General features: G+C 67.5%; 3 protein-coding genes across 11 annotated transcripts in view; 2 read left to right on the forward strand and 1 right to left on the reverse strand.

Moving 5' to 3' along the window:
- Positions 1-3,255, forward strand: part of HELZ2 (helicase with zinc finger 2, transcriptional coactivator) — a 13,867-nt gene extending 10,612 nt beyond the window's left edge. For 4 of the 9 annotated variants that reach the window (XM_012654580.1, XM_012654581.1, XM_012654583.1 and 1 more), the window contains 9 exons: positions 69-230; positions 319-463; positions 566-682; positions 761-953; positions 1,042-1,176; positions 1,251-1,469; positions 1,680-1,836; positions 1,910-2,077; positions 2,170-3,255. In XM_012654580.1, the coding sequence (XP_012510034.1) occupies positions 69-230; positions 319-463; positions 566-682; positions 761-953; positions 1,042-1,176; positions 1,251-1,469; positions 1,680-1,836; positions 1,910-2,077; positions 2,170-2,294 (1,421 nt within the window). In that variant the 3' untranslated portion in view covers positions 2,295-3,255. Of the gene's footprint in view, positions 1-68; positions 231-318; positions 464-565; positions 954-1,041; positions 1,177-1,250; positions 1,470-1,679; positions 1,837-1,909; positions 2,078-2,169 lie in introns of all 9 variants that reach the window. The other 5 variants (XM_012654582.1, XR_001137896.1, XR_001137895.1 and 2 more) reach the window with 5 other exon arrangements.
- A 1,650-nt stretch (positions 3,256-4,905) lies between these two features.
- On the reverse strand, positions 4,906-5,913 carry LOC105818516 (chromosome unknown open reading frame, human C20orf195). The gene has a single exon (XM_012654545.1). The coding sequence runs from the start codon at positions 5,905-5,907 to the stop codon at positions 4,906-4,908; it is 1,002 nt and encodes a 333-aa protein (XP_012509999.1). The 5' UTR covers positions 5,908-5,913.
- Positions 5,914-9,982: 4,069 nt separating this feature from the next.
- Positions 9,983-16,623, forward strand: LOC105818517 (tyrosine-protein kinase Srms-like). The gene is made up of 8 exons (XM_012654546.1): positions 9,983-10,350; positions 13,134-13,255; positions 14,269-14,435; positions 14,995-15,136; positions 15,222-15,380; positions 15,874-16,055; positions 16,149-16,305; positions 16,430-16,623. Exons 1-8 carry the CDS (start codon positions 9,983-9,985, stop codon positions 16,621-16,623), a joined length of 1,491 nt encoding a protein of 496 aa, XP_012510000.1.
- The last annotated feature ends 1,440 nt before the right edge of the window (positions 16,624-18,063 follow it).

Below are 18,063 nucleotides of genomic sequence, written 5' to 3' on the forward strand. Positions count from 1 at the left end.
GGGGGAGGCGGTGAGGGCGGGGCCCTGGGGCGGAGGGTGGGGCTCTGCTCACCGTTCTCGGGCCACAGGTACAGGGAAGACGGTCGTGGGCCTCCACGTCATCTACTGGTTCCACAAGTCCAACCAGGAGCAGGGGCAGCCCGACGGCGCCCCCGGCGGGGAGAGGCAGCCCAGGGGCCCCTGCATCCTGTACTGCGGCCCCTCCAACAAGTCAGTGGACGTGCTGGCAGGTGTGCGGGGGGCGCCGTGGGGCGGGGGGGCGCCGCGGGGCGGGGGGCGCCGCGCAGGCCGGCAGGCACTCAGCCCCGACTCCCGCAGGGATGCTCCTGAGCAGGGCGGAGCTGAGGCCCCTCCGCGTGTACAGCGAGCAGGCGGAGGCCAGCGAGTTCCCGGTGCCCGGCGTGGGCAGCAGGGCCCTGCCCAAGAAGGCCCCTTGGGAGGGGCGGCCGAACCCAGCCCTCAGGTGCGGCTGCCTGCGCTCGCGCTGGCGCTCTCGCCTGGCGGGACGGCCCCCCGGCGGTCCCAGCCCTGCCGTGGGCGGGGCTCACCGACCCTCTACCCGCAGGAGCATCACCCTGCACCACCGGATCCGACAGGCCTCCAACCCGGACGCGCCCGCCATCAGGGCCTTTGACGCCCGGCTGCAGAAAGGGGAGGTCTTCTCCAGGGAGGACCTCGTCGCGTGAGTGGCCCGGGCCGGGGCGGGAGCTGCCTGCCGGCGTGGGGCATCCGGCTGACGCAGGCAGTGTTCCCGCCACAGGTACAGGAGGGTCTTGGGGAGGGCTCGCAGGTTCGAGCTGGACCAGCATGTGGTCATTCTCTGCACGTGCTCCTGTGCGGCCGCCGCCAGCCTCAGGAGCCTGGACGTCCGGCAGATCCTGGTGGACGAGGCGGGCATGGCCACCGAGCCCGAGACCCTCATCCCCCTGGTGCACTTCCCGCAGGCAGAGAAGGTGAGGGTCGGCACCTGGCATCCCGGGGGCAGCTCCCCGCCCAGGTGCCGCCGTGCAGAGCCGACTGGTGATGGCTGCTGTCCCCCAGGTGGTTCTGCTTGGGGACCACAAGCAGCTGCGGCCCGTGGTCAGGAACGAGCGGCTACAGAACTTGGCGCTGGACCGGTCCCTCTTCGAGCGCTACCACAGGGACGCCTACATGCTGGACACGCAATACCGCATGGTGAGTCCCTGCCCACGCAGGGCCACGCCTGGCCTGCCAACGGGGCCCCTCACCCGCACATCCTTGGCCCACAGCACCCCGGCATCTGTGCCTTCCCCTCCGCGGAGTTCTACCAGGGGAAGCTGAAGACCTGGCAGGGCCTGAGGCGGCCACCCAGTGTCCTGGGCCACGCCGGCAAGGAGAGCTGCCCTGTCATCTTTGGCCACGTGCAGGGCCACGAGCAGAGCCTGCTGGTGTCCACAGATGAAGGGAACGAGAACTCCAAGGCCAACCTGGAGGAGGTGGCAGTGGTGGTGAGTGTCAGCGAGACCCTCCCTGGAGCCCTGTGGGTGGGGAGGGGGCTTCCTAGAGGAGAGGGCAGAGGGGAGGGACCAGGGAGGGGGCTTCCTGGAGGAGGGGGGCCAGGGAGGGCTTCCTGGAGGAGGGGGCAGAGGAGCTGAGGGAACAAGTGAGGCTCCCGTGACCAGGGCAGCAGAGGCACCAGGGTTGTCTTCATCCCCCAGGTCTCCATCGCCAAGCAACTGACCCTGGGGAGGATGGTAGAGCCCAGGGACGTTGCCGTCCTCACGCCCTACAACGCGCAGGCCTCAGAGATCCGCAAGGGCCTCCTGCGGGAGGGCGTGAGCGGCGTGACGGTGTCCTCCATCACCAAGAGCCAGGGTGAGGCTGGCGTGGGGCAGATGCACGTGGGCCGGGGGCAGCCGCGGCAGGGCCTCACCTCCCCTCCCCGCAGGGAGCGAATGGCGCTACGTGCTGGTGAGCACCGTCCGCACCTGCGCCAGGAGCGACCTGGACCAGCAGCCCACCAAGGCCTGGCTCAAGAAGTTCCTGGGATTTGTCGTGGACCCCAACCAAGTGAACGTGGCCGTCACCCGGGCCCAGGAGGGGCTCTGCCTGATCGGTGAGGCTGGGGCTGGCTCCCCCCGGGTGGGGATGGGCCAGGGGCTGGAGGGCTGGGGGTGGGCACAGCAGCCTCCTCTGACCTCCCCACAGGTGACCATCTCCTCCTGCGCTGCTGCCCGCTCTGGCGGCACCTCCTGGACTTCTGCGAGGCCCAGCAGAGCCTGGTGCCCGCCAAACAGGTGCGGGTCCGGAGGAGGCCGGCGCTGTCTTCCTGAGGAGCCCATTGCCTTGGGGTGTTGGGATGCAGGGGGCAAGGCCCAGCGACTCCGCTGCTGGCCTGGGGTCCACTCGGCAGATTGCCACGTGCCCTGGTGGCCACTGCCTCGGCCTACCTGCCCTGTCCGGGGCCTGCCGGCCCGTGCTTTGCTACAAGGGCCACGGCACAATCGTGGCCTGTGCCGGGGCAGGAAACAGACTGGGCATGACCTGCCTGTAGGGCATGACCTGCCTGTAGGGCATGACCTTGGGAGGAAGGAGAAGGGCTTAGAGGGTCCGTCCCCTCCCTGCTGTGCTGCTATTCCGGGGACACTCGGGCACAGGGAAGCCCCTCAGGGGCTGAGAGGTCGTCGGGACGGCGTGAAGAGGTTCTGCTGTCGCTGGGACGTTCCGGCGCCGGGAAGGAAACTGCACTTTGGTCTTTGGACGCCACCCGTGGAGTTGGGCTTGATTTTCTATTTTGAAATAAACTGAAGCCAGTGATTCACTGGCACAGGGACCTGGTCCCGACTGGGGCAGGGAGGCCTGTCTGGCGCTGGGACCTGGCCCTGTGTCCCTCGGGGGCCGCTCACCGGGCAGAGGGCAGACCAGAACCAGATGCCCACACGAGCTGCGCGGGGCCCTGCGGCTGCACAGTGCGCTGTGGGCGGGGGAGGGGGCTGGCAGCCGCTCGGGTGTGTCTGTTTCCAGCTCTCTCGAGGACTCCTGCTGCCCCGCAGACTCCCGCCTGGAGCCCAGCCCCACCTCTGCACCAGGTCGCTCCCTGCTCTCGCCCAGGGCGGTTCTGGGCTCGTGCGGCCTGTGCTGCCTACGCCTGGGGGCCTCTGCCCGTGACCTCACTGCAGCGCATGGGGAGACTGTCCTGGTGTTTTCCACAAACCCCGTTCCTACATTCCAACTTTCGTATCTCAGCCCCGGGACTATGTGATTGCTGCATATTGATTTCATCATAAAGACCATCCTGAAAGCTCTTCCCACTTCTGGGAGTTTTGAGATCTGGCAGGGGAGGGGCCCGTCCTGCCTGGGGAGTGGCCGTGGGTCCTGGACTCCGGAGCACATGGGGGACGGCCCCTGTTTTGTGGCTGGTGGCTCTGGCTGTGGAGGCTGAGTGGGGAGCTGCCAGGAGCTGGGGGGCAGTTCCGGGTGCTGGGGGCCAGCCCAGTGCGCTCTGTCCCCAGGTACCACACACCCTCCAGGCCGACTTGGGACTGGGATTCTGTCAGCATTTGGCTGGTTGGTGGCTGGGTCCCTAGTGGCTCCCGGGCCTGGCTGCTGCTGGAGATGGGGGGGAGGGGGCCCGGCCTGTGACCCTGCACAGGCCCAGCCACGGAGGGGCTGCAGTGTCACCGTGGGGAAGAGGGGTCCCCACAGGCCTCTGTGTCCCGGGCACTTGTGGAGGGAGGGAGGACACCTACTGCCTTGAAGAGCACTTCTCTGCAGAGCGTGGAGGGCTGTTCTGGAAATCACAAAGGGCCTCTAGGCGAGGGGTGGGGGGGGGTTCCGGGAGGAAGGGACGTTAGCAGGGTCTGGACCAGCAATGGGAGGGTAGTGGGGGGCAGTGGTCAGAGCATGGGGTGGCGGCAGCCCCCACTCAGGCTGCCCCTCTCCGTGGGGTCGGTGCCGTTTCTGAGGAGCACAAGGACTCTGCCCCAGACCCCGGGGGCGGCCCTGTCCTGCGGGACATCCAGGAATGACTCCCATAGCCACGTGCCAGAGTGCCAGCTTGACCCCAGGAGGGCGGGGAGCCCACGGCCATGGGACACACACCACAAGCTGGGGGGAGCCAGGCCTTTCTCACCAACCACCCCACCATCACAGGGGCTCCCTGTCCCTGCCTGCCCTGCGCCCACCATACCCACTTGTCCCAGAGCAGGTCCTAGTGACTGCCTTGGTGTGCGTAGTGCGGGACGGAAGTGGCGTCTGTGTGCTGGGTGCAAGGTGCTGCCCTCCCGACCTGGGCGTGGCCGTGCGGCGGGGTGGGCAGGGCCGTGCGTCCACACCACCAGGCCGGACAGCGCCTGGGGCAGCCAGCTGTTGGCTCCGCTGGGGGTCACATGACCAGGTTGGAGGCTCCCCAGGCAATGGTGGGGCTGGGGGTCAGGGGCTGGAGGGATGGCCCCCCGAAAAGCAGCCTCAGCACTGGCCAGTAGGACCACCTCAAGATGGGGTGTCCATGAACTTCAGCTTTTCTTGGGGAGAAGGTAAGACTTTTATCCTTTATTTTAAAAATAAAATAGTCTCTTGCCGAGGCCTTGGCCTTGGGCACTCTGGCTCCAAGAAGCTGGGGGTGCCAGCGCCAGGGCTGCGATTGTCCCAGACAGGACCTAGGAGAGCCAGCCCCCAGGAAGCCCCTGCCCGGGAAGTGGGTCAAGAAAGCCAGAGTTGGGCTGACGTGGGGGGACGGGGCTGAGCCCCCGCGGTGCAGCTCTCACCACTGGAGCTGGCGCTCCGTGCTCCAGGGTCAGCTGTCCTGGAGGGTCTGGCCTGGGCTGCCCCCGGAGGGCGGCAGGCGCTAAGGGGTGGAGCCGGGAAGAACACACGGCCGGCCGTTGCTGCCTGTCAAACGTTAAGTAGGTTGCTCCTCTTTATTAGTGGATAAATACTAGAAAATCATCTCTCAGAAGGTGCAGTCAGGGGCAGGCCGGGCTTGCCCAGCCAACAGGGGGCGGGCCCTTCAGGGGGCCCTGGCTTGGTCTGCAGGGTGAGGCTGTCCCGCCAGGGCTCATACACCAGCGTGTAGCTCTCTGCCCTCTTGATGGTGAACTTGTAGGAGCGGCTGGGCAGCAGGTTTCGGATGTCGAAGGTGCAGGCGGCCACCGGGATGATGCCGCGCTGCGCGCACTCCTGCTGCGTCCGCGGGTCCAGCAGCTTGAAGCGCAGCTCGAACGGCTCCGGCGCTGGTGGCGGGACGGTGACGAACCAGCTCAGACTGACCCAGTCCTGGTGGGCCACTGACTCCTTCCGGTCGAACATGACGGGCATCTTCGTGCTCAGCATGAGCCGGATGTGTGGGATCTTGGTGGTGCCAACATCGGACACCAGGCGGTGCTTGACGTGCAGGCGTCCCGGCACCATCATGGCCAGGAAGTTGTCCATGATGGCCAACAGGTCTGCCAGCCGCTGCTCCACGCGCCCCCAGCCCCCCAGGAAGGGCCGCGGGTCTGGCGACTCGAGCAGGGCGTCCAGCTCGGCGCGGCCATGGTCCAGTTGCTCCAGCAGGTCCCCAAGCAGCAGGAGCTGGATCTTGGTCTGCGCCGTGCCCACCTTCTTCATGCGCTGGAACTTCCAGGGGTCGATGAGCTGGAACATGGTGTTGGGCAGCACCAGCGGGTTCTGGTCGCCCAGGGCCAGGTGCTTGGGGAGCACCTCGATGTAGTAGGAGCACTTCCTGAGCAGCTGCACGCGGGCATGGTGGCGCTTGAGCAGGTGGGGGCTCAGGTCCGTGGTCAGGAACTCCTGCAGCGCCGTGCGCCGGCCCATATAGGTCCTCCAAGCCTCCGGCTCCAGCAGCTGCTGGTCCTCGGCCTCCTCGGCCTCCTCCTGGTCCAGGAAGAGCTGGCGACTGCCCAGCTTCATCTCATCCAGTCCCAAGCCTGTCGCCTGGAAGCTCATTGTCTGGGAGCTGGGGGTGGAGGGGCAGGCATGAGCCACCACAACCGGGCTGGCCTCTGCTACCCTCCCAGGGGCACGTTCGGGACAGGGTTTTGGTGGGTCTGGGAAGCGTCAGGCCCCCTGCCCCACACTGGGCCTTCCGTTCTTCCCTCCGGGGCATGTCTCCGGGAAGGAGGCTGCGGGCCGGCTGAGGGCAGGCTGTGGTTTGGACAAAAGAGCGTGTTGAGGGCCAAGGAGCCTCTTCCAGGGGCCAGTGGCCATCTGCAGTGAGGAGACAGGGTGGGGCTAGGACAGTGGTCCCTGGGGCCAGAATAGTCGGGGCAGAAGCCCCAGCCACTGACCAGCATGTGGCCTGGCCAGGGCCTCAGTTCCTCATCTGAAATGGGGCGCTGGTGCCCCTCGGGGCTGTGGAGAGGACTCAGTGTGACCCCAAGGGGCAGGGACCCCCTTGGGGACACTGGTGGACTGTCCTTCCTGGGTTCTCCCAGGGTCCCCTCCACAGCTCACCATGTGGCTGCGCAGAGGGCAGCCCCGGGAGCAGTGGGCGCACCAGCACCTGCGCACCGAGCCCGCGGCGTGCCTGGGGTCTGGCGACGTGCTCACTGGCTCACAAGGGGGGAGATTCTGTCACCCCACCTCACAGACGGGGGCCTGGGGCTGAGAGTGCGGCGCTTGCTCTTGCTTTGGGGTTCGAGGCCAGCTGGGGCCCCAGAGCCTGACCCCTCCCTGGACCTCTGAGCTCTGGGCGTTGGTGTGAGGGGCCGGGTGCAGCCGGGGCCCCAGGCTCCCTGGAGAACAGGCCAGCATCCCCGGCCACTGTCCCTGCTCCCAGCTACTCTCCAGGCGAGGCGGCCCCCAGTGCTGGGCCATGGCATCCCCTGGAGAGTCCAGGTTGTCACAGCAAAGGTGGTTGGCTGGATAAATTGCAAGTGAGAACTGCCACTGCCAAAAAGCTGACCCTTGACCTTCTTGGGGCGGGGCCAGCGGAGGGCGTCTGCGGGGAGGAGCAAGCTGAGACCAGGCCCCAGGACCCCCGGCCAAGTCCTGCTCCGGCTGGAGGCTGGGCGGGCTTCACCAGGGCAGCCCGGCCTCTGCTGCTGCTCTGGGACTGTCCAGTGGCCGCCAGCCGCCGGCTTGGAAAACTGCAGAGGGGCTGCTCGTGACCCAGGGGAAGGTGGCTCTGAGCCCCGGCTGTGGCCCTGAGACCCCCTCTCCACCACGCTCCCCTCGCCCGGAGCCCCTAGCCCTCCTCTCCCAGTCCCAGGCGCCCCGCCGGCCCCCACTTGCCCTGTCTCCCGGAGCGGAGCCGAGGCCACTGCCCGGTGCCACCAGGCGAGCGCCTCGAAGGCCAGGGGGTTTCCATGGCGACCGCGGGCCACTGTGACGGCGGGGTGGTGGCGGGGAGCCCACGGTGTCAGGGTGAGAGGAGACCCCGCCCCCTGTCGCGCCTCCGCCCCGAGGGGCCGCGGAAGCCGCGGTCTCGTGCGCCGGAGCGGCGGGGCGCACGCGCGCGCTTTGCCCCCGGACCCGCCGCGGACTCCCGGGTCCCCGGCCCCGCCCCGCCCGCCGCTCGCAGCACTGGGGAACCGTCGGCGGCGAGACCCGCGCCCCACTTGGGGCCACCGTGGGCCGCCGGTCCGCGGGCCAGGCTGGAAGTGGGTTCCGCGAAAGCGGGGAGCCGAGACCGGCGACCGTCCTGCGGGCACAGCGCTCCCCGCCGGGGCTTTCCGGCTGGGTGCCGGGGTAGGGCTCCTGCTCGACAACCGGAGCCCGCCCTCGGGAACCCCTCGGAGGAATTCATTCGGGGGAGGAAGAGGCCGAGACCTGGTGGGCGGGTGTGGAGGGGTGTGGAGGCCCCGACCTGGGCCCCAGCGGGTCTGGAGAGACGGCGGCCTCCACAGCTCCAGGGAGCCCCCAGAGCGTGCTGAGGCCCTCCTGTCCCGTTAGTGCCGCCAGCTGGACTGAGGACCGCTGGGCAGCAGACCCTGGCGCTCACCGCCCACGCCTGGCGGCTGCAAGCAGGTACGCAAGGCCCGGCTCCACGTGGACAGAGCTTCCCCGCAGACAGGGTGTCAGTGAGGTCGCCCTGGGCGAGGGGGCCGTGACCTCCAGACACCGGACCCAGGCAGGGGCAGGGAAGCGGAGGCGGACCCAGCAGACCCTCGCTGCCAGCCCCACCTCCCCGGAACCAGGAAGGCCCCAGGAAAGCCCCTTGGCCCTGGTCCGTGTCCTCACTCACTCTGCTCAGTGCTCCCACGGGCAAGGACCGAGGCCCAGAGAGGTTCAGCCCCGTCCCGAAAGGCACAAGGCCGGTCAGTCTGAGAGCCGGATTCTAGCTCCGTCTTCTGACCCCGTCCAGAGCAGTCCTGCGCCCACAGCCCTGCCCTCACTCACCTCTGCCCCCGCTGGGTTAGGAGGTGAGCTCACGGGGGTGTCGGGCAGAGCAGGGGAGGGGCTGTCCAGGGGCCTTGCCCTGTGTTGCCCCAGGTGGAGGTGGTGGGGAAGGGGGGTGTGCACGACTTTCGGGGTGCCGAGAACCACCCAGGAGGAGGTGGTGAAACCAGCTCTGGCACAGAGCAAGGGGCAGAGGTGCCTGGAGGAGGAAGATGGGGATGGGCCGGATGAAGAGCGCTGATTTGGGGGTTGGCTGGGTGGAGGGGCGGAGCCATGCTGGGGCAGAGGCCCAGTGGGGGCTGAGGGTTTGATGGGGCCACAACCAGGACTGAGGAGGGCCCCGTCCAGGCTGCGTGGGGTGCAGGTGGGGTGGGGTGCACGGTCGGGTGGGTTCAGGGTCAGGGTGGGGTTCAGGGTCAGAGTGGGGTACAGTGCAGGGTGGGGTGTGGGGTGAGGTGGCAGTCTGTGGAGTGCTCCCTACCAAGCTTCCTGCACGGGGCAGTCCTCTCTGGCCTGGCCCCTCTCTCTATATGTATGTATCTGTATCTTTTTCTTCTTTCTTGGGAAAATAAACTTTGACTTGTGTATTTGCTAAACTTTGAGAACTCTTTCTCCCGGGGCGGGTGACTTCGCAGCTAACAGGCATAAGCTTCATGCCCTGCCAGGCAGCCCGGTCAGCACCTGAGTGCAGCTGTCTGAGCCCCGCCCGGCAGGGGTCTCCCTTGTGCAGAGCCTGGCGAGGTCGGCCACTCGGCCGGCCGTCCCGCTGTGCCAGCCAGGAGGGCAGCTCCCTCCGACAGGGCCCGTGAGGACCAGTGCGTCCGTGCCGCTCACACTGAACCGAACTTCCCGGCAGGCTGGCTTCCCAGTTCATTTATAGCCCCGAGCGGGGGACCAGATGTCCTGGCCGCAGTGGCCTCTGGGTGTCTCCTGGCCATCGGGTGGTGCAGAAGCCACGTGACACCATCATCCGTGCCTCTGCCTTGGCTCTGTGTGCCTGGCCCACCCTGAGCCTCCCGCAGCCCAACGCCTCATTTCACGGTGCGAAACTGGGGCACCGGAAGCCCCTCCCCTGCCTTGCTCTGAGCGCCGGCTCCTGCCTTGGGGCCTCTGCCTCACACGGGGTCTCAGGATGCCGTTAACAGAAGATTTGGCCAACACGGAAGTAACCAGGCAGTTTTTCACACAACCCCAGCGAGGTGCTTGGCAGCTGCGCTGGTGCTGAGCAGCGGCCACTACCCCCCCGCCCCACTTCTCCGGGGGTGGCTGCCAGGCTGGTGGTGCCCTCGCGTTCCCCACTGTCCTCGTGTTGCCACACGCCTGGCCTGGCAGGGCAGGGCCACCCCTGTGGCCTGGCCTGGGCGGAGGGAGGAAGAGGTTGTCAGTCCTGCCAGCCCCACCCCACTCCTGTCTGCACACCTGCCGGAAGCAGGCGGGAGCCTCTGGAGTGACTGCGGGGGTGGTGTCACCTGTCACCCCACCTGCACGTGTGGGTAGGGACGCCGCGCAGGGAGCTTGCTGACCACGCCCGGCCATCCCACCGGCCCTTCCAGTTTCTCCCCGGAGTCCCAGCTGCTCCCAGGGCTGCCACACTCGGCCTCTGCCCAGGCAGGGCCTGCAGCCCGGCGTGGTGACCAGGCCGGCCAGAGCGCCCCCGTCGGCAGCTGGACGCCTGCAGGGCATGGAGCCCTTCCTCAGGAAGCGGCTGACCTTCCTGTCCTTCTTCTGGGACAAGGTCTGGCCTGTGGGTGAGCCGGACGGCAGCATCCCTGGGCCTCCGGATCCCGCTGCCGATGCAGGGCCAGAGCCCCCTGCCGCTGTGGAGCCCTGTGGCCCCCCGGCGCCGGGCGCACGGCTCTATCGCGTGCTGCACGACTTCACGGCACGGAGCGCGGAGGAGCTGAGCGTCAGCTGCGGGGAGAGGCTCTACGCCCTCAGGGAGGAGGGGCCCTACATCTTTGCCCGCAGGCTCTCGGGCGGGCACAGTGCCGGGCTCGTGCCCATCACCTGCATCGCCAAGGCCACCCCAGAGACGCTCACAGACCAACTGTGAGTACCGTGGCCTCAGAGCCCAGAGCCTGCCGCCCCCGGGCAGGGAGACGGGCATCGCGTGTCCAGGTCCTCTCGTTCTTCTGCACACGGGCAGTGGCGGCGTGGCACCCAGGTGCGGCTACGACTGAGCAGCCAGGTGCAGCCTGCACTGCTGGGAGGGGACAGGTCTGGAGACAGAGGAGCTGCTCGGGCCAGGCCCCCAGCGGGCGTCACCCGGGCCCTCCTGCCCTCACACGGGGCGTCTGGCGTTCACTGCGTGGGCCCTGCTTGCAGGGCAGGGGCGGGGGCAGCGCCGGGTGGGAGAGGGCTCGTGCTCTGGGAGCTCCCAGGGCGGGCAAGCGAGCACGGGACTCAGCTGCCGCGAGTGCTGAGAGGGGTGATGTGCCCGCCTGCCCCTGCTGCGTCCACACTCACCCGACCGCCCGCGCCGGGCCCAGGTGTGGGCAGGCGCGGCCCGGCCTGCGACTGCTCCCCACGGGCTTGTTTGGTGAGTGGCACAGGTGGGGCCCACGGCTGCAGCTTGCCGGGGCTCCGCAGAGGTGTGTGGTGGCGGACACAACGCAGGGCGGAAACACCTGACCCAGATCCTGGGCTGTGACCCCACCTGCCTCCCCCCAGCGCGGTGGTCAGCCCAGATTCCTGGCTGCTGCGGTCCTCACTGTCCAGACAGGCCCGGTCCTGGCCCAGCGGGGACCCTCGGGCGGAGGCACCTCCTCCAGCAGCAGCCGCCAGGAGGCATTGTGCCCAGGAAGCGCTGGTCCAGCAAAGCCAGGTCTGGCTGCCCAGTGGGGCTGCCCTGGGCACCTGCCCCGGTCCCATGCCCAGCGGGGCCAGGCCTGACCCCTGGGCCTGCCTCTGCAGTTCCACGTTGAGCTGCTGCGGCATTGCCAGGGCTCCTCTGGCCTCCTGGGGGCCCGGGGCGCCCACACATTCTCCTGGGGGGTTGCCTGGGGTGGGCGAAGCCGGGCTCCAGCCCTCGCCCCACGCCTGCCCGGCTTGCTCTGAGCAGCGGGCAGGGCCGAGCAGCCGTTCTGGGGTGGGGGGCTCACAGTCACCCCAGTGTGTAGCTCCTGGAGGCCGGGCCAGGCAGGACTGGGAGCTAATGACCGCCTGGCGGGAGATGAAAGGGCCGACCACACTCACGGTGTCATTAGCCTGGTGCGTGGCCCACGCCCCAGGGAGAGGCCCCAAGGCACATCCCCTATAGCTCAGGGGGTGCACAGGGGCCCAGCCCATATCCCCCCAGGCCCTCCGGGGCTGGGAGGGGACCCTGGAGCCCCTTCACACATGAGAAACTGTCATCTCCTCACGGCAGGCCCCAGAAGGCAGGGCCCCGGCTGCTCAGTGGACAGAGCGTGGCAACCTCGTGGGCGGCGCCTCCTGCCCACGTCTGTGAGCGTCCCCTGAGCCTGCTGCCCCACAGGTCTCGCCTCGAGAGACCATGTCCCTTGGTGACCCAGTCCAGGCCTGGCCATGCCCTCGACACTGCCCCATGTCCAGCTGCTACAGCCCCTGCTCCTGGGCCTGGGCCTCTCACGTGCCGTGGCCTCCCCTCTCCCACAGCGCAGCTGGCCCGCGGCCCTGGCTCCCCTCCTGCCAGGCCCTGTTCCAGCGCCCCGGCCCCCACTCAGGCGGCACAGCGTGCCAACCCGTCCCCCTGCCCCTGTGCGGATTCGCCGAGTCCGGCATCGGCTCCCGGGTTGCCCTCCTGGTCCCGCTTCTGCGAGGTGCAGAGCCGTCCCCACGCCCTGGCTTGCTGTGCCCCCATCGCGTGGACGAGGGGGCAGGCCTCACTCTCTGGGTCCGTGGAAGGTCCTAGAAGTGGGAGGCCCCAGGCGGAAGCTGAGTCAGGTGTGGAGCCCCGGCCTGGGCCTTGGGAAGCGGCCCACGCGGTGCTGGGCCGGGAGCTTTGCAGCTCCTGCCAAGGATGTCTCCGGAGCCAGGAAGGAGTGGGGCTGGGAGCCGCCGCGGCCCACGCTTGGGCGTGGGCTCCTTGTGTCCCGGAGCCCGAGGCCTGGTGCCTGGAGCTCCTGCCTCTTGTGCGCCCAGCGTCCTAGAGGCGGCCTCTGTGCGGACAGAGGGGACAGAGGGCCGGGGTCTTGGGCCGGCTGTGCCGGGCACGGCCCTTCGGAGGGGACTCGAGGTGCTTTCGACCTCCCCACCCCCGGTGCCCCTGGCCTCCCCCAGCCAAGCTCAGGCCTCTGGAACCTTCCAGCTGCTCTGAGACTGAGCCTCACTGTGGTCACCCCCACTGGCCACTTGCCTAAGGCAGGTGGGCCATGCCAAGCCAGGTACTGCCTGTGGTCCTCTGTGGCCACCGCAGCCGCTCCTCGGGGCCGGGCTCCCTTTGGGGGCTTGGGGGCTTGGGGGCTCGGCCACGGCTCGGGTCTGGCAGGTGGGCCTGTGGCCGGGACTGGGGCTTGCAGTACTTTTCTAGGCAGGAAACGGGGTCACTCGCAGCAGGGCTAACTGGCCTGTGGCCTGGGTGAGGAACAGCATCACCTGTGGGAGCAAAGCCCAGCTCACCTGATGGTGGCCGAGTCAGCTCCGCTGGCCCCAGCCCCGCCCTCCAGCCCCTAGGCCTCTCTGGCGGCTGAGGCAGCACAGACCCCAGCCCCAGCCCTGGGCGCACCTCCTCCCCGCGAGGTGGGGGCAGCCGGGGCCGGCCAGGAGCCAGCACGGCGCAGGGCACTGGGGTCCCCCAGCTGAGGTGCCTGTGGCCTGGCAGGGGTCACGGGGCTCCCGGGCGCGCAAGCTGACCCCACGCCCTCTGTCCGCAGCTGGTTCTTCGGCGACACCAGCCGGACGCAGGCCCAGCAGATGCTCCTCTCCCCCGACAACGCGCCCGGGGCCTTCCTGGTCCGGCCCAGCGAGAGCAGCCTGGGGGGCTACTCGCTGTCAGGTACGCGGGGCCCCGCTGTCCCCCAGGGGTGCACACCCAGCCCCACCCAGGCCTGAAGGAGACATGCGGGTCACCTCCCGCACTTGCCCACTCACTCATTCATGCATCCACTCATTCGTTCACTCACTCATTCATTCATTCATTCATCCACTCATTTGTTCACTCACTCATCCACTCATTCATTCATCCACTCATTTGTTCACTCACTCATCCACTCATTCATTCATCCACTCATTCATTCATTCATCCACTCATTCATCCACTCATTTGTTCACTCATCCACTCATTCATTCATCCATTCATTCATTCATCCACTCATTTGTTCACTCACTCATCCACTCATCCATTCACTCATCCACTCATTCACTCATCCATTCATTCATTCATCCATTCATTCATCCACTCATTTGCTCACTCACTCATCCACTCATTCATTCATTCATCCACTCAGTCACTTATTCATCTACTCACTCATTCCGTCACTCCTCCACCCACCCACTCATTCATTCACCCCTTCATCACTCATTCATTCACTTGTCCACTCAATCATTCACTCATTTGTTTACTGATTTATTCATTCATTCACTCATCCATTTATCCATTTACCACCACTCGCCTTTTCATTCATTCATCCACTCATTCATTTATTCACAGTCTTTCATTTATTTACTACTCGTTTGTTTATTCATTCATTCGTATAGTGACTCACTTGTTCATTCACTTATTTCATTTGTTCATTTGTTTACTCATTCACTCATTCATTTCTTCCTTCCTTCACTCATTCATCCAACAAGTATCTGTTAAGTGCCTGCTGCATGCACTTTGTTGACAGAAAAGCTCCCCCAGCTGCCCCCTGGCCATTGGCTGTGCACTCTGTCCCCAACGTGGCTCTGCTGTCCCCGAGTCCCCAGGCCCCGTCTGAGCCAGGCCCCGGCAGGGTGTGGCGGGCGTCTGCCGTGGTGGAGGTCAGGCCGCTGCAGCCAGTGTGGTCTCCATCCCTGCACCCTCCCTAGTCCGGGCCCAGGCCAAAGTCTGCCACTACCGCATCTCCACGGCAGCCGACGGCAGCCTCTACCTGCAGAAGGGCCGGCTCTTCCCCAGCCTGGAGGCGCTGCTTGCCTACTACAAGGCCAACTGGAAGCTGATCCAGCATCCACTGCTGCAGCCCTGCGTGCTCCAGGTGGGCCCTGTGCCCGTGCCCCGCCGCCCACCCGTCCCAGAGTCCTCCAGGTGGTGGACAATCTCCCAGGGGGCCCTGCCCGGGGTCAGGGCTGCTCCCCGCAGGTGGTTCATCTCGGTCCCTGAGGCTGGTGGAGGAAGATGCAGGAGATTCCTGGGGCACTGGGGTCCGGAGAGGAGACGTGTAGGGTGTGCCCAGCTCTGCAGGGGAGCGGCACCCACAGCTGCCCCAGGCCCCAGGTAGAAGCTGTGGGAGGAGACGCCAATCCCACGATGCCGCACCTGGCTGGAGCCGCTGGGATTGTCCCAGACAAGCCATCCCGCTGAGGGGCCAGGGCAGCAATCTGGTTCCTCTGGTCCCACGATGGCAGCCTGGCCGGGGCAGTAATGAATGTTTGTGGACGGATGTCTGGCTTGGGCCAAGGTGCCACTTAGGTCTCCAAAGCAATTAGCTCCTGCTGCACTGGGTGGGGCTTCCCTGCGGGCACCCGGCGAGTGTGGGCAGGGGCAGGGGGCCCGAGGCGCTGGGAGGGCAGGGCACTGAGCGCCCCTCCCCGCAGAAGCCCCCGGAGCAGGACGAGTGGGAGAGGCCACGCTCGGAGTTCGCCCTCCGGAGGAAGCTGGGCAAAGGCTACTTCGGGGAGGTGTGGGAAGGCCTGTGGCAGGGCTCCATGCCCGTGGCCGTCAAGGTCATCAGATCAGGTGAGGCCACCGCCCTCTGCCCCCCGAGCTCCGGGCAGCAACGCCGGAGGCCTGGGCGGTCCTGGAGCTGGGCCCTCTCCCGCAGCCGACGTGAAGCTGGCCGACCTCGCCAAGGAGATCGAGACGCTGAAGAGCCTGAGGCACGAGCGGCTCATCCGGCTGCACGCGGTGTGCTCCGCCGGGGAGCCCGTGTACATCGTCACCGAGCTCATGCGCAAGGGGAACCTGCAGGCCTTCCTGGGCAGTGAGTACCCCCCACCCTGCAGCCGAGCCCCAGGGCCTTAAAGGTGAAGCAGCCATTGGAGTGCAGGAGGCCCGGCTGGGGGTGGGCAGCCGGGGTCTGGTCCAGGCCTGGGCTTTGCTGAGGGGCCGTCGGAGCCCTGTGGGTCCGGGGCTGGGGCTGGAGTCCAGGCGGAGGGTGCAGCCGTCTGGCCACCAGCTGCTGTCCAGTGGGACCGTGGACCCAGCCTGCACCCAGGCCCCACCCCGCCCCAGCCCATCTCTGCCCTGGTTTCCGACAGGGGCCTGGGCCGCGTGCTGAGCAGCAGCTGCCCTGCGGGGTCGCTGGGGCAAGTGACCCCCTTCCTGTCTTGCCCAGTGCCCAGCGCAGCTTCCCGGGTGGAGCTGTCCTCACCCGGCTTAGAGATGAGGAGACACTGAGGGGTGACGTAATGTGGCAGATGCCCCCATACGGCCCCCGCCCTGCCATGTGAGGCCCTGAGCCCCCTCCCCTGCAGGCCCTGAGGGCCAGGCCCTGAGCCCGCCCCTGCTGTTGAGCTTCGCCCGCCAGGTGGCCGAGGGCATGAGCTACCTGGAGCAGCAGCGCATTGTGCACCGGGACCTGGCCGCCAGGAACGTGCTCGTGGACGATGGCCTTGCCTGCAAGGTGGCCGACTTCGGCCTGGCCCGGCTGCTCAAAGTAGGCGGGGGCTCTGGGCGCCCCCCTCGGGCCGGAGTGGGCAGTGGGGAGGCCGCGGCTCCACCTGCCCCACTGCTGGCCTCCCCACCCCAGGACGACGTCTACTCCCCGAGCAGCGGCTCCAAGATCCCCATCAAGTGGACGGCGCCCGAGGCGGCCACTTACCGCGTCTTCTCCCAGAAGTCGGACGTCTGGTCCTTCGGTGTCCTGCTGTACGAGGTCTTTACCTACGGCCAGTGTCCCTACGAGGGTGCGTCCCCAGGCCTCGGAGCTGCCGCTGGGGCTGCAGGGTCCAGCTGGGGGCGGGCAAGACGCAGAGGTGGGGCTGGGGGGTCCCCGCAGCAGCAGCCGCCCCTCTCGCACGCCCTCCCCAGGAATGACCAACCACGAGACGCTGCAGCAGATCATGCGAGGATACCGCCTGCCGCGTCCGGCCGCCTGCCCGGCCGAGGTCTACGTGCTCATGCTGGAGTGCTGGAGGGGCAGCCCGGAGGAGCGGCCTGCCTTCGCGGCGCTGCAGGAGAAGCTGCATGCCCTCCACCGGCGCCTCCCCCTTGCCCCGACATGACGGGGCCCGGACACCTCCTGGGCTGTGGCAGGAGGTCCCCCCAGGGCAGCATGTCCAGGAAGCCAGATAGCCGGGAACAAGACGCCTCTGGCTGTGGGCCTCAGGCAAGGACAAGAGGCAGACACGCGCCCAGACGGTGGAAGGGCCGATGTCCTCTGCCCAAGCAGCACAGAAAGGTCAGGTGGAGCTTGGGGAGTTGTCGGGCAGAGGAGTGTGGGGTCCAGCATGGTCCCTCCTTGCCCGAGCCTGCCGCTCCGGCCCCCCGGCCCCTTCCAGGGTCAAGAGCTGGAGGCCAATTTTCCCCCAAGCCCCACGTCAGGTCTGTTGAAGAGGCCGGTGCAGGGTTCCCAGGCTGTGCATGTGCGGGGACCACCCTGCCTGGGCCCCCAGGCACTCTGCTGCCGGTGTGCAAACCTGTGCACGCATACAGACGGCGCTCAGTAAATACATACTGCCCAACTCAGACATGCACAGGCATGTGTCACACACAGCTTGGCCCCCCCAAACCCAGACCCAGATGCTGAGGCTGAGGGGCTCCCAGCGGCTAGAACAGGTAGGAGGGAGCTGATCCCGTGTGGCCGGACGCCGCCCCAGGGCATGGTGGTGCAGAGAGTGGGGGCCCCTGGGGCGTCGGCAGCAGCTGCGTGAGAAGCATCTCAAACCCCGGGGCCCGTGTGGAACGGACAGGCTGGGACTGAAGTGGGAGAGGTTCGGTCAGGCACAGGGGTCTGCGAGCTGTCCCTGGGGCTGTTTCCAGGGCATCAGGATGGCAGGTGGCCAGGGCAGTCTCCTGGATGGGCAGGGTTGGGGGGTGTGGATGCAGTGGTGTGCTGGCAACGCATAACAACCGGCTCTCTGGGGAAAGTGCACGGGCGGCAGAGTCTGCCCCGCGGGTGTAAACCCCCCAGGAGCTGGCAGAGACCGGCACAGCTGCCCCTGTGCACCCGCACCAGGCCCCACAGGCAGGTAGGGAAGAGGCCGCTCGGGCACCAGGGCAGGGCGGCACAGCAGTTGGGAGTGGCGGGAACGGCCCACCCCGGCCTGGCAGAAGCTCAGGCACGGAGCTGTGGGGTCGGAGGTTCTTGGAGCCCTGCAGTGGGTGGGGGCAGCAGGGTCTGAGCCAGTAGGGCCAGGCCCCTGCCTCGGCCTCACCCCTGACCTCCTGTCCGTCCTGGGAGGGCCCAAGAAGCTGGGGCCTTGAGCTGGCGTCTGAACGGGGCTGCCACGCGTGGGGGCTGGATGGGCTCGGCCAGGCCACGGAGCAGGCGTGGCCGCGGCACCGGCGCCCTGCGCAGCCCCAGGAGGCCTTTCCTCAGCCCAGGTGTGGTGCTCCTGGGCCTCGGGAGGCGCCGGGATGTTCCCGCCCGCAGGCGTGGCTCAGACAGGACCTCCGCACCTGCGTGCCAGGGACGCGAGGGCCCGCTGGACACAGGCTCACGT

The sequence above is a fragment of the Propithecus coquereli genome, unplaced genomic scaffold, assembly GCF_000956105.1.
Source record: "Propithecus coquereli isolate 6110/MARCELLA unplaced genomic scaffold, Pcoq_1.0 Scaffold442, whole genome shotgun sequence".
NCBI lineage: Eukaryota > Metazoa > Chordata > Mammalia > Primates > Indriidae > Propithecus > Propithecus coquereli.